The following is a 25911-nucleotide window of genomic DNA, read 5'->3' on the forward strand; positions in this document are numbered from 1 at the left end:
TAGTGTCCAGCTGCTCACCTAAACTTGAAAACCAGATATAACATTTTATCATGCTACATAGGATTCTTAAAGTTTTGGCCTTGTAAAAGATTTTCTATTTGACTATGCCAAGGAAACAAGTTTTGTTATAACTAAGGTGAAAGAGAAGTTCTGGGCAAATGCTGATGAAAATATTCAAAGAATTGGAAACAACCATTAATCCCCAGCACAAAACAGTAGAGATAAAACTGGGGCTATTCACCTGCAGTATGCGATGAAACATGTTACAAGGATGCTGCAATTATTTTTGGAATAACATTACAGGCCCAGGAAATAGGACTATTGTCTTACTGAAAGAGAATCCTAAACAAACTGACTTCTGGAAATACTTGGACAGAACACCCAAACCACCTCAGCACATCACTCTGCAATAAACAATTATGATTAATACACAGATATTTATAGTCCTACCTTAGATTACATTTGGTTTTACACGTGTCTGCAATGTTTTTCATTTTCTACCCTTTATGGTTGGCTACTCTGAGTATGCTCTTCTATATTTTAATTACTTCTATTTGAGACAGTAAAGTCTAAATCCTCTTAGGATTCTTGATTCTGAAGAAATTGCACATGACCAAGGGGAACAGCAGATTTATTAAAAACAAAATGATAGGATGTCAGTCTAGAGTAAAAAAAGAACCAATTTTATGAGTACTAAAGCCTAATACCAGCTAATTAGACCCAACAAAAATATAATAGAATATTATTTCTAAGCTTTTAAAAAGCTACAGTATAAATCCTTAAGCATTAAGGGCCATATTCACCGACATACTCCAACTGCTATGCAGTGCTCTGGAACTGAAAAATAGTTATGACCGCGCCGCCTTCGTACGACCCAGTTTTGCACTTGCATCTCTTTCACCTCCACTTACTCACCTGCCCATGCTATGTGCTTTGTTCTGTTCCCTATAATCCTCCCTCTGAGCTCACACTCTGTACACACAAGCCCTTTCTTCCGCATGGTTTCCATGCTCCAGGAATGCAACTAGAGAATTAGAAGGCCAGAGAGCTGTTGCCTTATTCAATATGAACTGTAAAGCACATCTTCAAGATGGCTTTCAACAAAACTGCTTAAAGTATTTGAGGTCAGTGGAAAATATGATCCCTAATGCACTTACTCGCATTGAACTAGCTGAGCCGTGGGCTCCAACAGCCATGGGAATGACCTATGCTCCGAAGCACGTGCTACAGATTCTTGTGACTACATTCCTTTTGCCTACCTGGGCAGAGAAAAGAAAGAGTAGCTCTCCGTGCTACCAAAGGGGATTATTTGGAGGTGGTGAACAGAGGCTTTAAATCCACTTATAAAAATTGCCAGCGCATCTGCCATGCAAAATCCAATTCCTTCTAGGCCCAGAGCCACCAACGCCGCCTCTTTGCCCTCGGGCACAGGGACAGCCCAGCCAGGCCCCCCGTCCCGTCCCCTGCCCGGCAGCCCTTACAGGCCTTGTGCCGCTGCCCACCAAGTCCAACCAGAGCCTTACACAAGTCCTGGCACGAAATTAAATAAAAATTCACGTCGTTCACGCCGGGGGTGAGCGAACCGGGCAGACTGACGGGCTCTTTCCCCACAGCCGCCCCAGCGGCAGCCTCCCGCCCACCACCCCGGGACTCACCGCAGAGCGCGGCCTCCCCCTGCCCGCCCCGGCCCGGCCCTGCCGCGGGGGCGAGGACAGGCAAGCCGGGAACGGCCAGGTAACCCTCCCCTCCGGCCACCTGTACCTTCGGGCACGGCAAGCTGGCCATAACGGCTACCCCCCGCAAAAGGCTGCCCCAAGCCCGGTGCGGAGCGGCCCAGCAGCACCTGAGCGGCCGCCTCTCCCCTACCCCAGCGCGGGAGGGAGGCGCGGAGGAAGGGGGGGACTGCGCACCCCCCGGCGCAGGCGCCGCGCTTCCTCTTTTATTTCACCCGTTTTACGGGTTAACCCTTCTGCGGCCACGCTGGGCCCGGCTTGGCATCACTCCTTGCCGGCGGGCCGCGGCGCTCCCCGGAAGCGGTAATGCTCAGCCGCTGATCCAGGAAGCGGATGAGCTCGCCCGCCTTCCCCTCCGGAGCGGCGCTGCGGGGACGCGGGGAAAGGGGTGGGGGGAGGCGGGCGGGGGGGGGGACGCGCCGCGCCAGCAGGCCCCGAGGCGGAGCGGAGCGGCCCCGTCCCAGCCCAGCCCCCCCGGCGGCGGCGGCGGCGGCAGCGTTTCCATGGCGCCGAGCGGGCGGGGGAGCCGGGGCTGAGGACCCCGCCCGCTCATGGACTCCGCCGCGGCGGCGGCCGCCGAGGAGGAGGGCAGGGAGAAGCCCCCGGTGATCTACACCATGGAGAACAAGCCCATCGTCACCTGTGAGTGCGCCCCCGCGCCCCCAGACGGGCGTTAACGGTCGGTGAGGGGGGGGGGGGGCGGGGCAGGGCAGGGCAGTAATGGCCGTCCGGAGCGGTGAGGGGGGGGCCCGGCCGGTTGCCCCCGCTCCGAAGGGCGGCCCGGGGCGGGGTCCGGCGGCGGTGCCGGCGGGCCCGCGGCGCTGAATCCCGGGGTCTGTTGCGGGGTACCGGCTCGGCGGCGAAGGGGGAACGGGGCGAGGCGGGCGGAGGGCGGCGGGTTGGGAGGGACGCCCCGGCGGGGGTGGCGGGCGGCTGTGGGTGCCGGCCCTCGGGGCTGGGGGGCGCGGCGCCTGCAGGGGGCTGTTGGTGGAGTGTGTCGCTCTTACCCCCATCCCCCCCCCCCACCCCCCTTTAGTGGCAGTGGGCAAACTTGGGTTTGCCTCTGTATGTTTGTAGTAAATAACAAAAACGAACGTCGTGCTTACAGGGGCTTAGGGAAAGAGAATCAAATATGACAGTAAATCTTAAACCTCAAACTTCGTGCCAGTGAGCTTTGTGTGGTTTTGCTCAGGGTAAGAGAAGTCATGAGAAGTAAGACGTCCCCTCTGTGGCCAGGAGAGATTCCCACCGATGGATTTCCACTAACATTATAATTTAATCTTTAACTACTGTGCTTTGGTTTCATCTCTGAGACAGTTTATTTAACAAACTGGATTGCGTGGTTCCAGCGATGAATTAGCTCTTTTAAGTGTGAGAGGCAGGCAGCTGGGACATGTGCGCTCCGCTCCAGTCCTGATCGAAACCGCGAGCTCCTGTGCTCTTACAGGTATAGAGGGTTGCACACAAAGTTCACTTAAAGCAAACACGTGAACTACGTATATAGTGCTCTTAATAAAAAAAGTAAGGTGAATGAGATCAGCATAGAGAATTCTGTTGTTTTTTGTTTTTTTTTTTTTAACAAAATGTAACCAGTGGCTGTTTGTTCTTAGTCAAGAGTGTCTCTGTTGATAACATAACCAACTACATATTTGCACTTTATCAGTAAAACACTGGGAAAGCTTTGTGTGCATGTGAAATAGAAACTATTTCACAGGTGTGTGCTGTCTTATTACAAAGTAAGCACTAGTGATGGTTAAGGTCTTAAATGATATTGGTATTTAGAAAAAATATCCAACTGTAACCTCATAACTGTAATTATGGAACTCTATGTGTATATATATTTTCTTCAGACTATTTTATAAATATGCTTTCTTCTTTCTTAAACTTTTTCTTTTTTTTTGGATGCAGTTCATAAACTGAAGTCAGTGTTATCTGTATTGAGTCTTCTGTACTCACCTACTTCAAGACTTTTGAAATCTGTTTCACTTCAGGTTTAAAGTCAGAAAAATGTACCTGTTGGAAACATCTGAAGGATATAATTGCCTTCCTTGTTGTTGTTATGCTCCTGTTCAGGCTATGGTGGATTGTTTTTTAGATTTGCTGGCTTTATCTTGTAATCAGAATTGGAGAGTCTTGAGTTGGGTGAGGGGCGGTGCAGCAGCGGTGGGGGTGCATGTCAGTCCTTGCTGTTCTTGTGTGATTTCAGTAAGTAACATATCTTTCAGTCTGTTGAAGTACATGCAGTTTTACCTCAGGCTTGCTTATCTGATATTGAAAAGAATATTAATTTCATATAGTGAGTGAGCGTACTTCATGGTTGCAAAATGTTTTGGACTTACCACCATACAGTATGGTAGCAGCATACTTGCAAATGAGATATGAGGTGAATATTATGTATCGTTTGTATGCTTTGCTCCTGGACTAAAGGAATCATTTCTGGGGTTGTGAATAAGCATGACAGTAGTATCTTTACTGATATGGCCTAGAACGCCTTGGTCTGAAACAACCTAATTCAGAAAATAAGGCTAATTGAGCAAAAATGCTCAGAGATGACATCTCTGATGAATGTAGTAAGGGTGACTTGCTACACTTTTTAAACTAAAACATTTGCTTTCAATGAATAACGCATTTTGCTTTAGCTGCTTTATTTTCCTTTTTTCTCTGTCCAAAGAAGTGGAATACTTAGAGAACATAGTATTTCAAACGAATGCATTCAACAAAAATTACTTACTTGAAGAAAAGCTCTTCTGAGCACTATATTGCCAGTGATTTATGAGGAGGTGAAGGTTGGTCTTCCAGGAAAAGGAATGTTGGCTCAGTATTGGTTTGTTAGAAAATGCATTCAAAGCCACGATACTAGAAGCTGTTCAACAAATACAGTTTATCTTTTGTTTGGTGTTTCCGATTTCAGGCAGTTGGAGTTGTCTGGGATGGCTGCCCCACCTCGCAGGTGCACACGAGGAGAAAACAGACCTGCAAGGGGATGGCTAGTTTGTGATTATATGAAGGAAGAGTGAAAATTAAGTGAGGCTGTGTCTCAGAACATAAGTATTTCATCTTGTTACAAGTTTTAGATTAATCTCTGTCAGGTAAACATCTGTGTCATGAAATACTCCTTAGGGTTTATTCTTAATAAGGGTGAACCATAGAGATAGTTTTGTTTGGAATGAAACTTCAACACTATGCATACCAGAGATGTTTTGTAAACAAATATTTTTATGTAGTTGAAATGAATTTGACAGTACCCTGAAAGGAATGCTTCTTTGATAAAAAGAGTTATGCTTTCAAATCTGTGAGTTAGTCGATATTGTAACAGTAGTTATTTGCTGTATTGGTACAGTCCTGAACTCAGCACTGTATGTATGTACAGGCCTTGGTCTATAGAATAGAAATGGCAATTTCCACGTGGCTTGTATATTTGATCGTAATTGCAAATGCAGTTTTTGTCACTACTCTTTTCATGTTAGTACTGTAAATTAATAGTTTTGTACTCAGGATTTGTTTGTAGATACATTAGACTAGTATTTATGGCACTTATATTACTGGCAAAACCCCATAGTTTTAGTAGAGAGTTTAGATTAACAGAATTCAGCTGCACAAACTGTCTAACCAAAAACTTTGACAGACCTTTTCTCTAGGCAAACAGACAACCCTATTCTGTAAGTTTGGCAAAAGTAGTATATTCACGGAAAGATGCTGTACCTTTACGTCTTTTTTTTCCCTTTTCTCAAGATGACAGCATCCTGTTTAGTATTAAATCATTCTTGTCAGTTAGGATCAAGTGCCTTGATGACTCCTTTCCAAATTAGTTTGAATCATGGTTTTATACTGTCGATCTTACTAGATTGTAAACCCATTGGGGAGTTCCACTGTCCATCTGTGGTTATGCTCACTCTGACACATTACCTTGCACACTCTCAATTCAAGTTTGTAGCAATTTATCTTCATTGCTACCAGACCTTGCATGTTTACAAAGCATTTTGAGTCGGCTTCTAGCTTTCTCGCTGCTGTAGAAATACTATTTTTAGCATCATTAATTGTTTTTTATTTGAAGAGGGAAGTTGAGTGTTTGCATCAGACGTCTTCAACTTGGGCAGTTTCCTTGCAATGTTGACTTGGCATAATCTTTAAAACAATGTAGATTACTTTCCTAGGAAACCTAAACAATGTTGTTTCCTTGTCGTGAGTCCTATTTGAAACTTTAATTTGAGAAAGTCTTTGGAACTTTTAATATAACGTTCTTGCACATATATATCAACCAAGGGTTCTGATGAAAGAACTCGTCCTTTTGTAGCTGGTTTGCACTTAAATTTTTAATGCTGTCTATCCATATGAAGAGGAAGTTGAATACTGAAGACAATCCTGCTAAATGAAGTAATTAATATGTTTTTCAGAGCTTTCCTACCAAGCTGTTCTTTTGTAATTATCTTCATGCAGTTGTTGCATATTCCTTATCAGCTTGTAGTGTCTGTTTATATATCGTATGTGTGCATATTTGTTCTCACTGTCAATACTCTTAGTACAATGAATTTTATATATAATCTTTGGAGAGAATGGGATGCGTAGCTTTTATCTGGTCCATGTTCAGAATGTGCTGTGATACAGCAAGAGCAAACCATCAGCAAAATCATTGTAGGCCCGAGAATGGAAAACGTTTGCAAATATCTACAAGAGCAGTGTAAACAGAAAAGGTTAATAAAAGTAAAGGGGGATGGGGTGGGAAGAACTTTACATCTTTTTCTGGAAGAGCTTGATTCAAAAGTTGTTCTGTTACTAGTAGGCCGATGCAATAAAAAATGTGCCAACAAGAAGCGCTGTGTAGCACAAGTGATTAGAAAGATTTGCTGTTAGTGAGAGCCTTTAAACAACTATAGCCTATAAATGTATTTTCCCTATTCTCAAACAGGACTCCTGTCTGCATTGTAAGTCATCACTATCTTGTAGCTGATCCAATATTATTCTGTACTTAAATACCTGATTACATATGTTGTGTAGAAGCAGCAGCATATTCTTGTTAGCGTTCACCGCTATTTTACAAATTTAGTAATGCAGCAGTAAGTAGAGATGTAAAGTTTTACTAAAAGGATTTTATTCTGCAGGCTACTAGTGAATCAGCTAAGATTTTTATACAGCAATTAAGCTGTTTTGTATTTCAGTTTTTAGACCTCTTTTTAAAATCAGCTGAGGGGAGGAGGACTTTAGAAGAAAAAAATAAGAAAAACCACCAACCTTCCAAAACTTCAGGTGGATCCACTTATAATAGGCTATGGAATTATGAAAAAAGTTTCACAGCAGAGCTCTTTGACAGTGGAAAAAGAAGTGGGATCAGAAAGGTTAGCCATGACTGATATTTGGGCATAAAAACTAAACAAACCCACACCAAAGTGTAGTCTTGGCATTGAGCTCTTTTAAAGGTATTTGAAGCCTTTTATCTCAGTTGACTGGGTTTGTCATTGGTATCAAAGAAAAATATTTGTCTGCTTTAGTCATCTGACCTCAGGAGTTTTTGTTTTACACTGCCTGTGTAGTTAGTGGGTTGGGATAATTTCCTCTAGAGGAACAAATTAATTGTAAGATAGTCAGATACTTCAGTGACAAAGCCCACAGCAGCTAAGAAATTTTGAAAGTGTTAGAAAAAAATAATAGATTCGTGGGGATTTTGGTGGTGGGGTTTTTTTGTGTTTTTTTTTTGTTTGTTTGTTTGTTTTTTTTAGGCAGGCATCAAACTAAAAAATGTTAGTGTTTTATGGTTCTTTTGTATCAGACAGCTACCACAAAGAGTGCCTGTTCCTCTTGGGAATCCTGGTAAGGTGGTCGTTCTGGCTCTCATATCATTCCTGTACAGATTTGCAGCAGAACAAGTGTCTTAGAAGGGAGGATGGCTGTGTTGACTTGATCTACCGAAATGTCAGGGAGAAAGTCAAAGAGGAAAGAACAGAGAAAAGAAAAATCTGGCACCAATAGCATAAAATTTAAAAAAACGAGTAGTTTGAACATTCATGTTGTCTTCTGGAGCTCTATTGACCAGGATGCTCAGTCACCTTTGCATTAAGGTGTAACCTAAACAAACGGTGTTTTGGCATTAGGTGCTCATTTTAGTTCTTGGCTAATGTAATTTTACGAATTTTTTGCCAGGATTAGGTTTATGGTTATGAGCAGCTGTATAGAGATACAGCCTGTCCTTGAGCAAAAGTAAGACATTCTTTACTTGGTTTATGTAATGAGCTTTTACAGCCAGGTTCACAATCAAGATTCTTTTGAGTAAGTTTTTGTTCCTCTTTTGCCTGATCTGGCCATCTTTACGTTTTGGATGTCAAATGGTGGACATGAAGTCTTTGAAGGTCATATAAATGTTTTTTAACTTACACTGTCTGATTCAGTGCTTGATTTAGGCTTATTGTAAAACCCTTTTAAGGTTCTGCTGCTTTATTTGCATGTGATTTGTGGACGGATACTTGTTTGTCTTAATTGTTTGTGAAGTGTTTAAATAAGTGGCAAAGGGCATGCCTTCTGAACTTTGTAATGTGGAAAGAAAGGAAACCTGTGCTTTGTGCTTTCTTCCTTTTTTCCAAGAGTGTTTCTGTTTAGTGTGTATCATTTGAGCATTACTGCTTTCTATTATTTTGTTAGTTAAAATAAGTTTTACCACTTGACATACAAAAACACCCTATACGGGGAGTGGCATCGCTTAAAGAATGACTCTGTTTTTCTGAATTTGGTGTGTGTGTTGACATCCAGATGGGTAGTAGATTAATTTAGACGTTCATGGTTTAAAAGCTGGGGTGGGTGTTCTAGAGGCTACAGATTAGCAGTTTTTTCTATTCTAAAAAAAAAATAATCAAAATACTTACTAGATTTATAATATAAATTAGAGAAGCTGTAGAATATATGTTTAAAATGTACATAAATACAAATAAATTTGAAATAGAAATCTAATTAGATTAATATTATTTATTAAATATTTCTATTAACTAAACTTAATAAAACACAAGATGTGCACTACTTACTGTGTTTTAAGTGAAAGGACGATTCTTTAATGTTACTCCCTAGTTATCTCTATTGAGAAATTTAGGTCTTATTCTGTGAGAATCTAAAAGAAAAAAACCCTTCTGTAGAAGGCTGCAAGGTTTCAGTAATGATAGGATTCCAAAATTACTTTTCTTTCCTATTTACACACATCCTTCCTTCTCCTTTTCACCTGTGTTTGATCATCCTTTACACTTTGGCTAGGAGCTTCTTTCCTCCTTTACATAGGATCCTTTGAGTGAGGGCTTAGTGTTGAGATCCATCTACTGAAATGAATTTGCTGTGATACAGTTGTACTTGGGCATCCATCCACATTGGTCTGTTTTTTGGGTGGGTTGGGGTTTTTTTGGTTTGTGTTTTTTTTTTTTCTTTTTCTTTTTAACCCACAAAAAAACCCCAAACCGCTCAACCAAAAAACCCAACCAAAACAAACACCTGCCCCTCACCACCCACCCCCCAAAATACCCAATAACTACAACAAAATCCTTGAAGCAATTCTCAGACTTTTGTGCAGGCTTTTGGGGTTTGCTGTAAGTTTGAATTCCAGGGTTACTTGTGGTTTTGGAATGTTTCATTCAAAATTCATAGAATTTAGTCAGATAGAAGCAAAAATTCCTGTAGGGATGTGGTTTGGATTTGGTTGGGTTTTTTGTGTTGTTTGGGTTTTTTTTATATATATATATATATATATATATATATTTTGGAAAGTAGATCATGGATGCAACAACTACTAATGCTTCAGAGGCATATATACAGAAGAGAATGAGACTTCTACTATGCTTAAGGTCTCTTGAGTGAGAAGAATCTTGCACGCTACCACTCCAAAACTAGAGTGATCTTTCAGGGTTTTTTGTTCTGTTGTTTGGGAAGGTTGTGCTCTTACTGTTTACTGACTGTGAGGTGGTCGTCTCCCTCCCCACAGCCCAGTAGCAAGCAGTTAACAATTCAGTGTGCATCTTGCCAGTCTCATGGTTGTTACAAGTCTTTACTACTAACTAATCTTGATGTTTGTCCTGTATTGGTGCTGTGCTAGTGTTGCCTGCTGGTAACTTCATTGTTAATGTTCTTGACTTGAGCAGTTCAAACACTTTGATTACAGGGTCTAGTTGACCTGAACCTGAAATGTTATAGTCCTTTGGGTGTTTGTAATATGTTGTAGCGGTGTTTGGTTTGTGTTCAAAAGATAGCTGATGTATTTTGCATTGAAGGTTTGTTCTCTCTTTTCTTCTGATTCTAGAGGATTGTCTTTCCTTGATCATAAAACACATTCTTAGGTGTATTTTATATGCCCTCAGAACCAATGCAGGAGGAAAAATTGACTGGTTTTAGAGCAAATATATCTTTCTTAAGCTGATAACACGACGTGGTTGTCTGGAATAGCAGGGTGCTTAAACATTATCATTTAGTAGTTCCTATGTATTCTGGAATAATCCTTTTTACTCAAGATGCCGAATTCTGAAACTTTTTTTTGTGGCATACATTGGATTTTTAGGTGTAGTATAGAAAGAGCACTTTGTGCTCCAGAGGTAAAATATGTAGTTCTTTCAGTCAGGGTCCAAACTTCATAGGGTGTAATTTTGATGTGGTCATCATACTGTTGCTGAATCAGTAAGCCATATTTCCCTTTCTGTGGGCAGTAATGAGTTGCAAATCAATAGACTGTTCTCCCTGTCCTCGCTCATAGAGATGTTGTACCTTGGTAGAAGACAGTATTAACAATATGGCTAACACTTGCTTTGGTATTCATTTTAGACATTCATTTATAGTCTTAAATAAGATTTGGTATGGTACACTTAATTCAGACAGAACAGGATGAAGGTGAAGAGTCAAGAATAAAGTGCTTGTTTAGTAGCTCTCTGAAAGCTTAAGGCTAAAGCACTAACAGTAGAGTGGGGGGGTTTTGTTTCTTCTTTTTTTTTTTTTTTTTTTTTTTTTTAAGCTCTTCCAGGAAATTGTATCAATGAATAATAGCTATTTTGATCAGATGTTAGAAGATCTGGTTTTGCTAATTCTGGTACCTAATCAGACTCTTTAATTTATTCTTTGATTATTATCAAAATAATCCAGCCTGTGACCTGGACAGGCTGGAAAGCTGGGCAAAGAACCTAATGAGTTTCAACAAAAGTAAGTGCAAGGTCTTGCACCTGGGGAGGAAGGATGCTAGGCACCAGTATAGGTTAGGGGCAGACCTGCTGGGAAGTAACTCAGAGGAGAAGGAGCTGGCGGTCGTGGTAGACAGTAAATTATCCATGGCCCAGCAATGTGCCCTTGTTGCCAAAAAGGCCAATGGAATCCTGGGCTGCATAGGGAAGAGTGTGGCCAGTAGGTCGAGGGAGGTCATTCTCCCCCCCTACTCTGCACTGGTGAGGCCACAACTGGAATACTGTGTCCAGTTTTGGACTCCCCAGTTCAAGAGGGACAGGGAACTGCTGGAGCGAGTCCAGCGAAGGGCAACTAAGATGATTAAGGGCTTGGAGCATCTCCCTTATGAGGAAAGGCTGAGAGAGCTGGGACTCTTTAGCCTGGAGAAGAGAAGGCTGAGGGGAGACCTTATTATGGCGTACAAGTATCTAAAGGGTGGGTTGAAGGAGGATGGAGCCAGGCTCTTTTCAATGGTTCCCAGTAACAGGACGAGGGGTAATGGGCACAAGTTAGAACACAGGAAGTTCCGTTCAAATACATGGAAACACTTCTTTATGGTGAGGGTGACAGAGCGCTGGAACAGGCTGCCCAGGGAGGTTGTGGAGTCCCCTTCTCTGGAGATTTTCTAGACCCACCTGGATGCAGTCCTGAGTAATGTGCTCTGGGCAATCCTGCTTTAGCAGGGGAGTTGGACTAGATGATCTCTAGAGGTCCCTTCCAACTCTGAAAATTCTGTGATTCCGTGATTATTGTGCAGTGATAGAATTATGCTAGTGGACAGTAATCAAAACAATATATATGAGAAAATTTGGAAAAGATGTGTGGACAAGTCATGCCTGACAAATTTGGTGGCCTTCTACGAAGGGGTTACAGCGGCAGTGGACAAGGGAAGACCAACTGATGTCATCTACTTGGATTTGTGCAAAGCGTTTGACACTGTCCCACACGATATCGTGGTCCCTAAATTGAAGAGACACGGATTCGACAAATTAACTACTCAGTGGATAAAGAACTGTCTGGACGGTCGCACTCAAAGAGTTGCGGTCAACAGCTCGATGTCCAAGTGGAGAGCAGTGACAAGTGGCGTTCCTCAGGGGTCGGTACTGGGGCCTGTACTGTTTAACATCTTTGTCAGTGACATGGACAGTGGGGTCGAGTGCACCCTCAGCAAGTTTGCTGATGATACCAAGCTGTTTGGTGAGGTAGACATGCTGGAGGGGAGGGATGCCATCCAGAGGGACCTGGACAGGCTGGAGAGGTGGGCCCAAGCCAACCTCATGCAGTTCAACAAGGCCAAGTAGCAAGGTCCTACATCTGGGTCGGGGCAATCCCAAGCACAAATACAGGCTCAGCGGGGAATGGCTGGAGAGCAGCCCTGAGGAGAAGGACCTGGGTGTGCTGATTGACGAGAAGCTCAACATGAGCCAGCAGTGTGCGATCGCAGCCCAGAAGGCCAACCGTATCCTGGGCTGCATCAAAAGAAGTGTGGCCAGCAGGTCAAAGGAGGTGATTCTGCCCCTCTACTCCACTCTGGTGTGACCCCACCTGGAGTACTGCATCCAGCTCTGGAGTCCCCAACATAAGAAGGACGTGGACCTGCTGGAGCGTGTCCAGAGGAGAGCCGTGAGGATGATCCGAGGGCTGGAGCACCTCTCCTATGAGGAGAGGCTGAGAGAGTTGGGGCTGTTCAGCTGGGAGAAGAGAAGGCTCTGGGGAGATCTTATTGTGGCCTTCCAGTACCAAAAGGGGGCCTACAGGACAGCTGGGAAAGGACTTTTTACTAGGGCATGCAGCGATAGGATGAGGGGGAATGGATTAAAACTGGAAGAGGGCAGGTTCAGATTAGACATTAGGAAGAAGTTTTTCACTTTGAGGGTGGTAAGGCTCTAGAACAGGTTGCCCAGAGAGGTTGTTGAGGCCCCATCCCTGGAGGTATTTAAGGCCAGGCTGGATGGGGCTTTGAGCAACCTGGTCTAGTGGGAGGTGTCCCTGCCTATGGCAGGGGGGTTGGAACTTGATGATCTTCAAGGTCCTTTCCAACCTAAACCATTCTATGACTAGAAGAGGGTTTCCAAGCCAAATTAAAGTGTGCTAAGCTACTGTAGAGGTAATTTCTGGCTGTGTGGCGGGAAATGGGATTGCGTGGTGGGGCAGAGAAGAAAAGATGTCAGGTACTTCTCTAGCTTTAGCTGCCTGTTGCACAGGAAGTTAAGAAGAAAATCTGTTCAGGTTGGGCTATATGATGGCAGATGATTATAAAAAGGAAACTGGTGGAAAACTACCAGGAAATAGAAGAATTGCATATATGCCTGTTAAAATCTTATTTGGAAAATGTAGCAATGGGGCAAGAGTAGAGTCTCCGAGGAAATAAACAATTTTTTAGAATCAAATTGCATTTTCTGGTAGAAGAGAATGCAGTCAGCCAAAGGTGGGGCAGTCAGTAAGGAGGAAGTACAGGGAAGGGTCCAATAACTGTGATAACTCAGGGCAACATGCAGATGAGAGATTTAATAAGTGATACCATTAAACTAGTATGGGTGAGCTCATTCTCCCAGATTTAGAGAGTGCACATGACATAACAGATTTTAGAACTATGATCAAATGCAGTGGCAAATATATTTTAGACCTTACTCCCTTCTCATGTGGATGTTTTTGTTTGCTAGACATCAAATGCCATGTCTTCTGTTTAAGCATCATGAAAGACTATTTGGACATTGTGTGTTGGCTAATATGGCCAACTGGTCAGTTTGGATCCAAACGTGTCTGACAAAGCACCCTGTTCCAGAGTTTACCATCTCTTTGCTCAAAGATGCTGGTAACCATCGGAAATAAGACTAACTTTAAGCCTGTCTTTTCCTTGTCGTGTCTTCCCTGTACCCAAAGGAAAAGAACAGAATTTAAGAAATGATATTCATAAGCTACTGATAATAATTTTTTTTTGTATGGTGAACCCTACATTTTGTTCTATCGTGTGTTAGTAGCTATTCCAAGGGCATTGCGTTTAATGCAGTTGTTCAAAGCCCAAGGGATTAAAGCCTGACCACAGATCTGTGTGTCAGTGTAGCGCCAGCTTCAGGGGACCTGCACCATGTTAACAGACCTGATGTTTCTGAAGGCAACAAGGACAGCGTGGTGGCAGAGAGCTGCTTCATATTAACAGCAGCTCCAGAATAATGGGGAGAGAGGAATCAAACCCAGTAAAGCACAGAACATGTGCTAATGCTAATTTTCTCATGGTAGGCCCAGCTACAGAAGGGATGTGAACCACTTTCTAACAAGTCTTCTGGTTTGTGAAGGCTAAATTCTTGAGGTTTTTAAAATATACTTTGTTTAGCCAATGGTTCCGGCTAAGGAGTTGCTTGTTTAGTTTTTAGAGTTGGACCAGCTATATGGATGATACTTTATTTGGTATATGGATTATGTAGCTATGTGGAAAATCATAACAGAAGTTCTAACAGTATATGTATTACGTGCCATGTTAAGGTGTTGTGTTAGGTCGTGAGAGCATGTGATTTAAAAAAGTCTAGTTCAGTGCTAGACTTGAGTTTCCGCATAGCAGACAAAATTACTTCATTTTATTGAAACAACAAACCATTAATAGTATATGTTATTAATCTCTCTTCTATAATTTGCACATGGTAATAGATTAATGCTTTTCACTTTTAGGTGCTGGAGATCAGAATTTATTTACTTCCTTATATCCTACACTTTCTCAGCAGCTTCCTAGAGAACCCATGGAATGGAGGAGGTAAACTGACATTTTATTCTGTGATACTGTTTCAGTGTGTGTTTTTGACTTGGTAAGCTTTGTATTTGTTGTGTTCTGAGAAGCTCTTACCATAATGTGAGTTGAATGTAACAACTGACTTGAGGAAAGGAGAACTTAGATAATCAAGGTAAACTTTGTTCAGGATGATCATTTCCACTCAGCTATGTTGAACTTCACCTAAATAAAAATTATAGTAATGCTGTGTTTCTCTTTTTGGTTTTGTGGTTTGTGGGTTTGTCTTGGTGTGTGCTTTGATGTGCTTTGGTAGCCATGTTCTGAAAGTGACATGCTTTCTTCTTAATGAGAGTATAAGTAGAATTTACGTGGAATTAGATACACTTTCCTGCAAGAAGTTTGGTATGGCATGTTGTTTTCCAATTGGAAACAAATTTTGGGAATTTTCTTATTTGGAATTTTCTACTTTTACAGGTCCTAGAGATACAGAAAATCTTTTAATGAAAGCTGAAAAGCTTTAAGCTCCTGTTCTTGCGGAAAGGAGCATCTATCTCATTTCAAGTGATACCAAATTTAATTAACTTTATGCAAACTGCAGTAAGCATAGATTGTGAGTTTTCAATACCATAGTATTTCAGTTTATTCCTCTTCCCCAAAATACATGTTTGGTTTTTTTATTCTGCTATGTATATCTCATCCACTGATTTCATTTTTTAAACTTTGCAGGTCTTACGGCCGTGCTCCGAAGATGATTCATCTAGAATCTAACTTTGTTCAGTTTAAAGAGGAACTACTGCCCAAAGAGGGGAATAAGGCTCTCTTGACTTTTCCCTTTCTTCATATTTATTGGACAGAATGTTGTGTGAGTATCAGGAAAACATCATGAAAAACTGACTGCTCAGATTTAAAAATGAAAGTGTTTTGACTTTCTGCTTCTGTTCTCTAGTACTTTTCATTTGCTTTTCATGCCTATTTGAACAATTAAGTCCGCACTGCGTAAGCTTGCATACTCAATATTATTGGAGACAAAACTTAGTCAGCCTGAGTACTTTTTACCATAAGCAGTATTTCTTTGTAATGTTGCTTGACACTAAGAGGACAGGCTTTTGAATAATCTGTTTTTCGTACTTTGTCACGAAAAAAACCAGGATGTTACTGCATTAGCACAGCACACTTGCTTCATAATAGAGAAACGTGACCAGGGTATTTCAGTTAGGATCTATTCACGAGGTTAAATCTTAAGATATGTGGTTTTTTCTGTAGTTCATCTTCCATGTGTCAGGTATTAGTATAAGTCAGCAATCTAAACTGGGCAAGATTTGGAATGTCTTAATCCCGTTTATCTACAGTTCACTGCTTTTTGGTTGGCCTTTGTTAGGAATTAATTATCCAGTTGAAGAACAAAGGTGACATCTGATCTGTGACCAATCAAAAAGTATCCATAACAGCCTTAAGAGTTGTCTGAAATGATCTGTTTAAAACCAAGCCAGAGGCCAAAAAAGTGCCAAACAACACTTCAGTGTGTTTTTGATTTTTATAAAAAAGCTTTTGAACAGGTTAAGATTTAAGTAGTGTTAGAAAGCACAAATATTACACTTCTGTTGCTATGTGAGAATAAAACAGTTCAGCTTTGTAATTTCAAAGATGTTTTTGTTGTAAAGTTCAAAAATGTGTAAAATAAGGGTTTAGATTATGTTTAAAAATCTTAATTTCAGTAATCTAAAGAATGATAATATACTAAATGCTAAGATATATTTGTTGTTAACCAAAATACTCAAAATAAATTAAATTCAAAGACCAAAACCTTGCTGTGCTTTACCTCATTTGATTTTTTTCAGTATATGAACTTATTGTTGCTAATTCTATTTGATATGTCTTTCTGTTTGTCTTCTGTTGGAACAAAATTTGCCTTTTGAAATTGTTCAGAATGTCTGTTTGATTTGATGATTCACTACTTCTCATCCCAGGACACGGAAGTGTACAAAACTACAGTCAAAGATGACATCACCAAGTGGCAGAATGTTCTCAAAGCTCACAACTCAGTGGACTGGCTAATTGTGGTAGTGGAGAGTGATGCCAAGAAAAAGAACAAAACAAATATCCTTCCCCGAACCTCTATAGTAGATAAAATAAGAAATGACTTCTGTAACAAACAAAGTGACAGGTAAGCGTTCTTTTACTTGCCAACATTTTAACCTTTTGACTGGTGTGCCTATTTAAAAACTCAACCCTATGTAACAGGTTCCTTGCTCATTTAAGGACTTTCCTTGGTGTTCAACATTCAAACTGATGGTATCATAAGACCTATGCTTTGAAGAAGGCTGACACAAGCAATAAAGGGAGAAGTTTATGTTCAGTTCTTACCGGATTTGTGGTGGCTTTGAAATATGTTTTAAAAAGCTTTCAAGTATCTCCTCCCTGGCTAGGAGAGGTTTAAGGGGAACAGTGTGGTAATAACCAGTTTTTAGAACTTCAGGGGTTTTTGTTTGCTTCGGTGCTTTTAAAAATGTTACCAAAATTACAGGTAGTGGGAGTGAGGTGAGAGGGGAATATGAAGCCAACGGGGCTTATTTTTTACCATTGTACTTTCTGGCTTCCACTTGGTCACCTTTCTGCTATGAGATAATTGACTTAAAGCCATTTTTTTTTCAGATGTTTTTATTCTAAGGAAAATAATAATGAATATATGAAACTGTTTCTGCTTTCATTAAAGTCAGTAAAATACACAAATCTTAATTTGGAATCAACTTTAATAGATAATTGTCTTCCTTATTCTGAAACATTGCACTGAATCTATTAATATATATTACACTTTTTTCTTTTAAGCTTAAGAGTTAACTTTAAACAGGAGATTTTCCCCCTAAGAATGAGTGACAGGATAAACACTTGAAGTTGAAAAGAGTAGATGGAAGCACTCATTGTACCTTGCTGTGAACTGACAGTGACTGGCAGGTCAGCATGTTATAACATGCTGTACATTGGCAGCACTTTCTTTGTAGCTAGACAGTGTTTGGTGCGTTACAGGATTATTTGGGCAAATAGTTTGAACAACTCCAATTCAGTTTGCTTTTGGTTTCTAACTGACTGATTGGCTTAGTTTAATGACTTTGCTGTAGGATAAGATGACTTTCTAACCAGAAGTGATGTTTTACTTAAATGAGAGATTTTCCTGCCTTTAGAGGTATTGGCAGTTTTTTGAATGTTACTGAATCGTGATAGAAAAACTAAAGAAAGAAAATGCTCTAAAAAAGGCAGATTTGTTTGTGAATTAATGGGATCAGTTTGTTTATTTTCTTATAAAAGCAGTGGAAGTTTTAGCACATAGGATGTGTAAAAACAAATCGAGATACTGTAAGAATATATTAAGGATGATTATTTTAAGTGACTTAGCAAAGGCTGACTATATATGATCTAATGGATCTTGATTTGTATCTTGCATAATCCTTGCCAGAAGTGACTATAATTACCGTTCTGCTAAGCAGACTTTTTTTTTCTTGGATAGCTACAGTGTTACTTATGTTTAAGTAATTGGAATAATGTATCCATTATTTGCTTCAAAAAAAGTAAAGCTTTATAGTACTCATTTTGTGGAAAACATTTAACTCTTCTTGTAAACTACATCACAGACTTAAACATACATGGAAAAGTTTTTAAAAAGCCACCAAAAAACAAGCAAACAAAACAACCCACTCAACAAAACGCTAACATACCCGCTCCCCAGCAAACAAACATAACCCTCAACCTTGCTGTTTTCCTCTGAGTAGTGTTGAATGAAAACCTAAATTTTGTTCGCTCTGAATCGGTCAGGTATGTACAGTATTCAACTGTGCATTTATATGTGAATTTTATGATTACCTCCTCAAAAATAATTTTTATCAATCTCTTTACAGATGTGTGGTACTTTCTGACCCTTTGAAAGACTCTTCCCGTTCTCAGGAATCTTGGAATGCCTTCCTGACCAAACTCAGGACATTACTTCTCATGTCTTTTACCAAAAACTTAGGCAAGTTTGAAGATGACATGAGGACTTTGAGGGAGAAAAGGACTGAGCCAGGGTGGAGCTTCTGCGAGTATTTCATGGTTCAGGTAAGAGTTTCTTTTTATTGAAGACAGAACTTGAGTCTTAGTTTTAATAATGGCTTGTTGTTGTAGGTGGCTTTCTGGTACTTTTAATGTTCTGCTCATTCTTTGAGGGTTGGGGCAGGAAATATGAAGACTGGTATAAAAGCAGCATTTTTAGGTCTTGTTTGCAGCAGGTTTGTGTTACATTGTAATACAGTGCCAATACAGAAGCAGAATCTTTTCAGGCTTGTCAAAGTTTTATGAACCTGAAGCAGACAAATTGCATCTAGAAAGTGTTTTAGTAGTTGTTCTTGAATTTTCAGTGAATGTCCCATTACTGTGCCTGGGCAAAGACAATCGAACTTGTAATTGGTATCTAATATGAGTTTGCTATGCTTTCTTTGTTTAGATTATTGTCAGTTTGCATGGAAGTGATTTTTAGAAAAGTGTCTATTTTGAAGTAATCCATATAGAGAATGCTTTGAATTCAATTTTTTAATATTTCTAAATATGTCTTTGCTTTAGCTGGTATAGAGAAAAGCAAGAAACTCTTGTTTGATAGAATTAAAGGTCTTGATTCCTTTGGAATTTTCTGATCCTTGTACAGTGCTGTTCTACACACCAATTCCGCCTCATCTTCATGTCTCCTTTGACTTCATGTGCTACCTCTTGCATATGATATATCTAATTTTCAAACTTTTTCTCCTTTCCACTTTGGCCCTCTTCTCTGTGTACAACTGAACCTTTATTGATACTGCGATTGGTGCCTTCACAGTGTAAACAGAGCGAGAAAAAAATATTGCTAATATGGGAGATGAGTTTTCAGCAAACTTTTTCTTTTTTTGGAACTCTGACTTTTAATAGATGTATGAACAATATCTTGTAGTGAATCAGGATTTGGATACACAACAGAATTTACTGACATAGCTGTATGACTTTATCTTCTTTTGTGAATCTCCTTGTGTTAGAAAGAAATGGCGCATCTGCTACTGTGCAGTTTTTCCTGTATGTGTGAATACTGAAAAGGGAAGAATGTTGAAAAAAAAGTAGTTCCTAGAGCTCTATGTATGGATGGAGGCAAGCTGTAATACCAGACATGACTAATATCAATAACATGCTCCTTGTATTGCTTGTGTGTCAAAAGGAAGAACTGGCCTTCGTCTTTGAGATGCTGCAGCAATTTGAGGATGCGCTAGTGCAGTATGATGAACTGGATGCCTTGTTTTCTCAATACGTTGTCAACTTTGGGGCTGGTGGTAAGTGTCTTTAAAACGTTAAATAAATGTTAAGTGTATTAATTTTCTTCACTATGCTTCCGCTAAACAACCCAGAGCTTTGGCTACCATGTGTGTACATGGGAGAAAAAGATGGTACGTTGCAGTGAAGACGTACTAGGCAGTTTGTGCTCTTGTTTTATGTGGTATGCAAACTCAGTGCACATCAGCTATAGTCTACTAAAGTTTTGTTTTTCATCTCTGAGGCTTGGAAGCAATTTTTAATGAACACCTGCGTTTTGGTTTTACTCGATGATTGTTACAGAGCCCTGAAATTCTGTAGTTACCTAAATATGGATCTGGCAGGGATACAATTGCTGTTTTCACAGCTCACTGCTAAGTTATTCAATAAAGAGCTTCCTGGAGAAATGCATTTGGTTTTGCCTCAAATTACACGAGACATTTAGTAATCACTACAAAACTGAATAGAAATATGTGCTTAATCTGCACTACAGAAAATTTAACTTCCTCTTCAGGCAAAATTACTGTGCAAGAAGTATCAAATAATTTTAAACTGTTTTAATGAGCTAAAGCATATGTTATATAACAGTTTTTGTCAGGTATGTGTTATGAGTCTGTAAAAATATAGTGCAGGAGTAATTGCAGAGAAATATATTTGTCCTGACTGAACCTGATGCTATAGCTGAAAGTGAGGGGATGTCTATCCGTGATGGCTGAGTAACAAATATTTGAGTAGATAAAGCTTGTTTTTGAACTTCAGATAGGCTTAATTGAAGAAATACATTTCAAACTGATTGCCACTATACTAGTAACGTATGCAATTAAGTCAAAAATCCTATGGGGTTTGAATGTTCAGTTATCTGCTTAGCTGTGGAAGTTCTGCTGTTTTTTGTTTTGTTTTTGAAGTTAAGACATTAAGTCATTTATCCATATGATAAACTTTAGAAAGAATAAGCCAGCTCACAGCCTCTGGAGACAGGAAGAAGAGGCTTTGATAGAAAGCAGTGATTGATACTTGGATATTAACTTTATTTACTTAGATGGTGCAAACTGGCTGACGTTTTTTTGCCAGCCAGTGAGAAGCTGGAATGGTTTAATTCTCCGAAAACCAATAGACATGGAGAAGAGAGAGCTAATTCAAAATCAAGAAGCAACTCTACTGGACTTGCGTAGTTACCTATTTTCTCGCCAGTGCACGTTATTAATCTTCCTGCAGAGGCCATGGGAGGTTTCCCAAAGAGCATTGGAGCTTCTTCACAACTGTGTGCAAGAACTCAAGCTATTAGAAGTGAGTCAGTGTAATATATTCCATTATGTGAATGATTTTATCCAATGATGATCTAACAAGATTTTTGAAGTTTAGATGTCGGTGACCAGAATACAGTAAGCACTGGCTGTGAGTTATCAAAATGATGCTGTAATAACAGATTGTAATGGTGCTACAGTTGAATGTTTCATCGTGAGGATGTCTTTGGAAAGAAATTTGGAGACATCACATCCGAAAACCAAACCTGTGTTTAGTTAAAGTATTCTAGTCTTCACCTGGAAAGTTAACTTCTTAAGCTGGTAGGTAATTTGTCCACTTCTTTCCTGGATTTATTACCAGTCTTTTGAGCTATAGTTCCCATCATTTAAATCTATAGCAGTGTTTTATTGAAGAAAATAAGGCAGAGTGGTTAATATGCTGATATGCAGGCTAATAGTCTGTTCCAAAAAGCAATTTTGAACTAGAAGCAGTATCTACAGTAGGGCTTCTTAGTGCCTTGCAAGTTGGATGCTGCTTTGATTGCCTTTTGTGGTTCTTACTTTGTGATTCCTTTTGGTGCTCGGTAATACTCTTCTGTGTTATACATGTGTCTCTGGCTATCTCTTTCAATGACAGAAGAAAGAGATAGAAACAAGTGAAAACGCTCAAAGCTGGTTTTGTCATGTTGCATGCCTCCATGCTTTACCTCTCCTTCTTCCATACTTTAGTTTCTGCTGGTGGTTTTTAACCTTTTAAAGAGGCTTTGTCAGGGATGTTGTACACTGATCATCCTCCATGTATGACCGCGTATGTCTATGAATTGAAACACAACTTTAAGAACAGTGTAGTGTGCATGAGAATATTTCTGGATTTCACCTGGTGACTGATCCATGTCCTTAATGCCGAGGGTGTCTGATTCTGTGTAGTTTTATCTGTGCTGTTATAAGAGTAGCTGCTAACTTTTGTCTATCTGACATTGTGGTAGTAAGTTCCATCTGTTCATCTGCATTTAGAAACAGAAAATCTACTTCAGATGCATTACTGACACCTTCATGTATTCTGAAACTAACATGTAAATCCCACAGATATTATGTTTCATGTGTGTGTGTTGTGGTGTTTTTTTTTCTTTCCAAAATAAATACATGCTGCCTTCCTGCAGTTCCCCTTTTGCTCCACCCCAAGTCTGTCCTGTGCCTCCGATGTTGGAGCTCTTCTCTGCGCTGTCTCTTATCTCTGCTGTTTCTGTCTTGATGTGGTGATCCAAACTGAATGCAGGTGTTCAGGCTGTGAGATAGTACAACTTATTTGTGTAGTTATCCCTGTTGTGATCCTTTTTCTTAATACAGGCTTGACACAACTGAACACAGTGGAAATCTAAACTACTCTGTTTTGATGATCTTTCTCTTCCTGAAAATTCTTTCAGAATTCAGATTTTTTCAAATGCATTGTGCTTGCATGTTGAACTTTCCTATCACATTAGTCAATTACCTAGTTTATTATGGGTTTCAAGACTTTAATAGCCTTTCTAAAAGGAATATTTTTTGCGTTGTTTATGAACAAGATTTTGAGACACTGTTGTTGTGGTTATATTCCAGATCTTTAGTTCTTGAAATGTTCTAGTATCGAACTGTCCTGTCTTTCTCTATCATGTCATGACTGATAATCCCATCTTGGTGTCTCTTGTTTTGTTTTTTTTTTTTTTTTTGTTGTTGTTTTTTTGTTTGCTTTTAATTTCATTCTTTAATTAGTTGTCTGTGACAGATGTCCTTTGATTAACAAACTTATTGTTGTGAAGGAAACTTAGACTAATTTATTTTTTTCCTGTTTGTTTTTTTTTTTTTTAATCTGCTTCTTAGTGTACTTTTAATTTCAGTCTCAGTTAAATCTAATGTCTCCTTAGGAAAGTAGTAGTATATTTATAGACATTTTTCCTAACTCTGCTTTCCTTAAGCTTAGTTTCCAAATTTTTGGAATTTTTCCAAGTACTAGTACCTATTAGTCCTCTTTTCTTTCTCTTTCATCTTGGTGAGTGTATCAAATCTAGTTAATATAATCGCTGTTTAGTTGCATAGCTGTCCTTGTTTCATGAACTAATATATATACATTTTTCAGGAAGCAGTGAGAGTTGGCCTGTTTTTTGTGTATTCTTAAAGTAAGCTCTTCCAAGAGGCTCTGCTACATTGTATCATGAAAAGTATTTTCCTGAAGTATTTTCTCATCTGACTAATGTTTATTTCCCAGTTAATTTTATCTGTTGATCTTCAGGTCTCTGTTCCTCCCGGAGCTTTGGACTGTTGGGTATTTTTGAGTTGTTTGGAAGTCTTACAAAGAATAGAAGGCTGCTGTGATAGGGCTCAAATAGATGCAAATGTTTCCCACACAGTTGGCTTATGGAGCTATGCCACTGAGAAGGTGAGTAAATGAAGTGTTGCTGTTGTGTTATTACGGTTTTGAAGTAGACCATTTGTTTCTGCACTTTTTATTTTGGAATTTAATATGGGGTTTGGTTTATTGCCTTGAGTCTTGTCTAGATGAGACATCCAGGTTTATATCTCCTTTTTCCACTGTCAGATGAGGACTGGGAATAACTCTTTGTCTATGTGTGTTCTCCCCCAGCCCCAACTAGTTTGATAATGACTGACTAGTTGAACTCCAGAACGAACTCAGTCCATGTTGACTGAGAGAAGGATCACGAATTTCAGTTATAGCAGGAGAAGCTGCCCAGATTTGGATGCATTTACCGTTATAAACAGAGATTACTGCAGTGTGTTTACATAGTTCATTATTTCTTCAGAATGTTAGTATGGTAATAATAGAGCTGTGACTTCACTGAAGATGTTACCCTTGGCAGCTTGTGAAAGAGGCAAATAAGTAACAATTTGCAACTTTTCAGTTACTGTGACTTAGCATAAAGTAAATGTTGTAAAGTGGCCTTTTCAGTTTGGTTAAGCCCCTTCTCTAATTACGTGAATGCCTTTTCAAGTTCCGCTTACTCCATTTCTATGAAAGAGTTGGTGTCTAAGGTTGCTACTGCTTTCGACTGTTGAAAAACAGTTTGGAAAGATCACAGACTCCAGAAACTACTGAAATAGCATACTGTGATCTTTGTGAGTGTTTTTGAAAACCAGTATAAGCTCATCCTCTTGTTTGCATAGTTTGTTCATATTTCAGTAGACTTAGGAATCCTCTAACTGACCCTAGGAGATCCTTGTCTTCTCGTCTTGTTACAAAACATAGAGAGACAATATCAGCTTGATGAGTTACTGTGTAAAAAAAAAAAAAAAAAAAAAAAAAAAGGGCAGGCAGGGGGAGATCAGAATAAAGGAAACAAAGAATTGTTTTAAGTGGTGATGGGTGCATCAGATCCTTCCCACGTTCCTTACATGTTTCTGTGGAAGGTATGTACCTGAGTTGGGAATGTCCCTCCCATTCATAGCTCTTCTAACCCAAAGGGTAAAGGGAAAAAATTGTAGGATAATGAGTAGCAGTAAGGTGGAACAGACTGAATGAAAGAAATTGTAGCAACTAGTGATTAAATTAAAAGGAATTAAAAAAAAAAAAAGGTAATAGCCATCCCTATTTTATATGGTGTACAATAATATGACAAGTTGAGACCGTTTTTTCTTTTGCAGGCTTACCTTGGTAGTTGATTGAGTTGTTCTAAGTGAATTAACCAAATTACCAACAGAACTGAACTTCTTTAAGACAGTGTCCTCTGCTGACTTCTGGGTATCAAGTGTACCAGCTGCTGTCTAGAAGGGGTTTTATGGTAGTTGTGTGGCACTGTTTTAATACTGCTAGCTATGCTAATCATCTCTTTTTCATGAAGGTTTTCACCTGAATACAATACTTTGGGTGAACTTGCAAGTTCGTCTTATCAGTGTACTGGAGACTGCCTGCATTTCTTGATTATATAGTTTTGAAAAATATAGACACAGTTATTAGAAATGATCTTTGGTGATAACTGCCAAACATCTCAAGCTTTGTGCATGTTTATATGGTAAAACAGAAGGATTTACTCTGATCAGGTGTTATGCATGTGTGTCTATGCATGTGTTCCAATGTTATTTGAGCCAGTAACTTATATGCAATTTAATTCTTAATAAAATGAATTTCTACTGTGAGAATAATAGCTACTTTTGAAAAGTTCTCTACTTTCTTCTCATGAAGCAACTTTAATGCAGATCTTACAAGCAGTATAATATGACAGCAGTGGAAATGTTGTGTAGGAATGATGTACCGGAATAAAAGGAATTTTATATTGATTTTGTAGCCTATTGAAAGTAATTATCTGGTTTCTCTTATAGTTAAAATCTCTGGGTTATCTGTGTGGACTTGCATCAGAGAAGGGACCCAATTCAGAAGACCTTAACAGAACAGTCGATCTGTTAGCAGGGTTGGGAGCAGAACGCCCTGAAACAGGTATTACCTGGAATGTATTCATTCTATCTAATAACTAACATTGTCTTAAATGCATAGCATAAAAATACATCAGTAATAATAATTTCCAAGTTTCCCTATATATATATATATAAATGTTGATAGAACTCTATTATCTCTTATGAGTTCTTTTAATATTTGTCTAGTACTTCAAATTATCAATGCATCTCCTTACTGTTTCAAGCATAAGTTTGTCCATTAATGCTCCATTTATCAGCATTTAGGTAAAGAGTCTTGAACAGTACTGTTTTTTAGTAAAGTTTTTACTACTTTCAGACAAGTAATAAAAATAAAATCATTTGA

The 25911-nt window shown here is 39.6% G+C and overlaps 1 protein-coding gene across 1 annotated transcript in view; it reads left to right on the forward strand.

Moving 5' to 3' along the window:
• Positions 1-2284: 2284 nt before the first annotated feature.
• The window catches only part of TRAPPC10 (trafficking protein particle complex subunit 10), a gene marked incomplete at its 5' end in the record, with an annotated part of 48275 nt that continues 24648 nt past the window's right edge, over positions 2285-25911 (forward strand). The window contains 9 exons of the mRNA XM_082497008.1: positions 2285-2375; positions 14568-14649; positions 15352-15487; positions 16593-16789; positions 18516-18711; positions 19832-19943; positions 20963-21210; positions 23434-23580; positions 25476-25590. Coding sequence (XP_082353134.1) covers positions 2285-2375; positions 14568-14649; positions 15352-15487; positions 16593-16789; positions 18516-18711; positions 19832-19943; positions 20963-21210; positions 23434-23580; positions 25476-25590 — 1324 coding nt within the window. The remainder of the gene's footprint in view (positions 2376-14567; positions 14650-15351; positions 15488-16592; positions 16790-18515; positions 18712-19831; positions 19944-20962; positions 21211-23433; positions 23581-25475; positions 25591-25911) is intronic.

The sequence above is a fragment of the Vanellus vanellus genome, assembly GCF_965231255.1.
Source record: "Vanellus vanellus genome assembly, chromosome: 1".
Lineage (NCBI taxonomy): Eukaryota > Metazoa > Chordata > Aves > Charadriiformes > Charadriidae > Vanellus > Vanellus vanellus.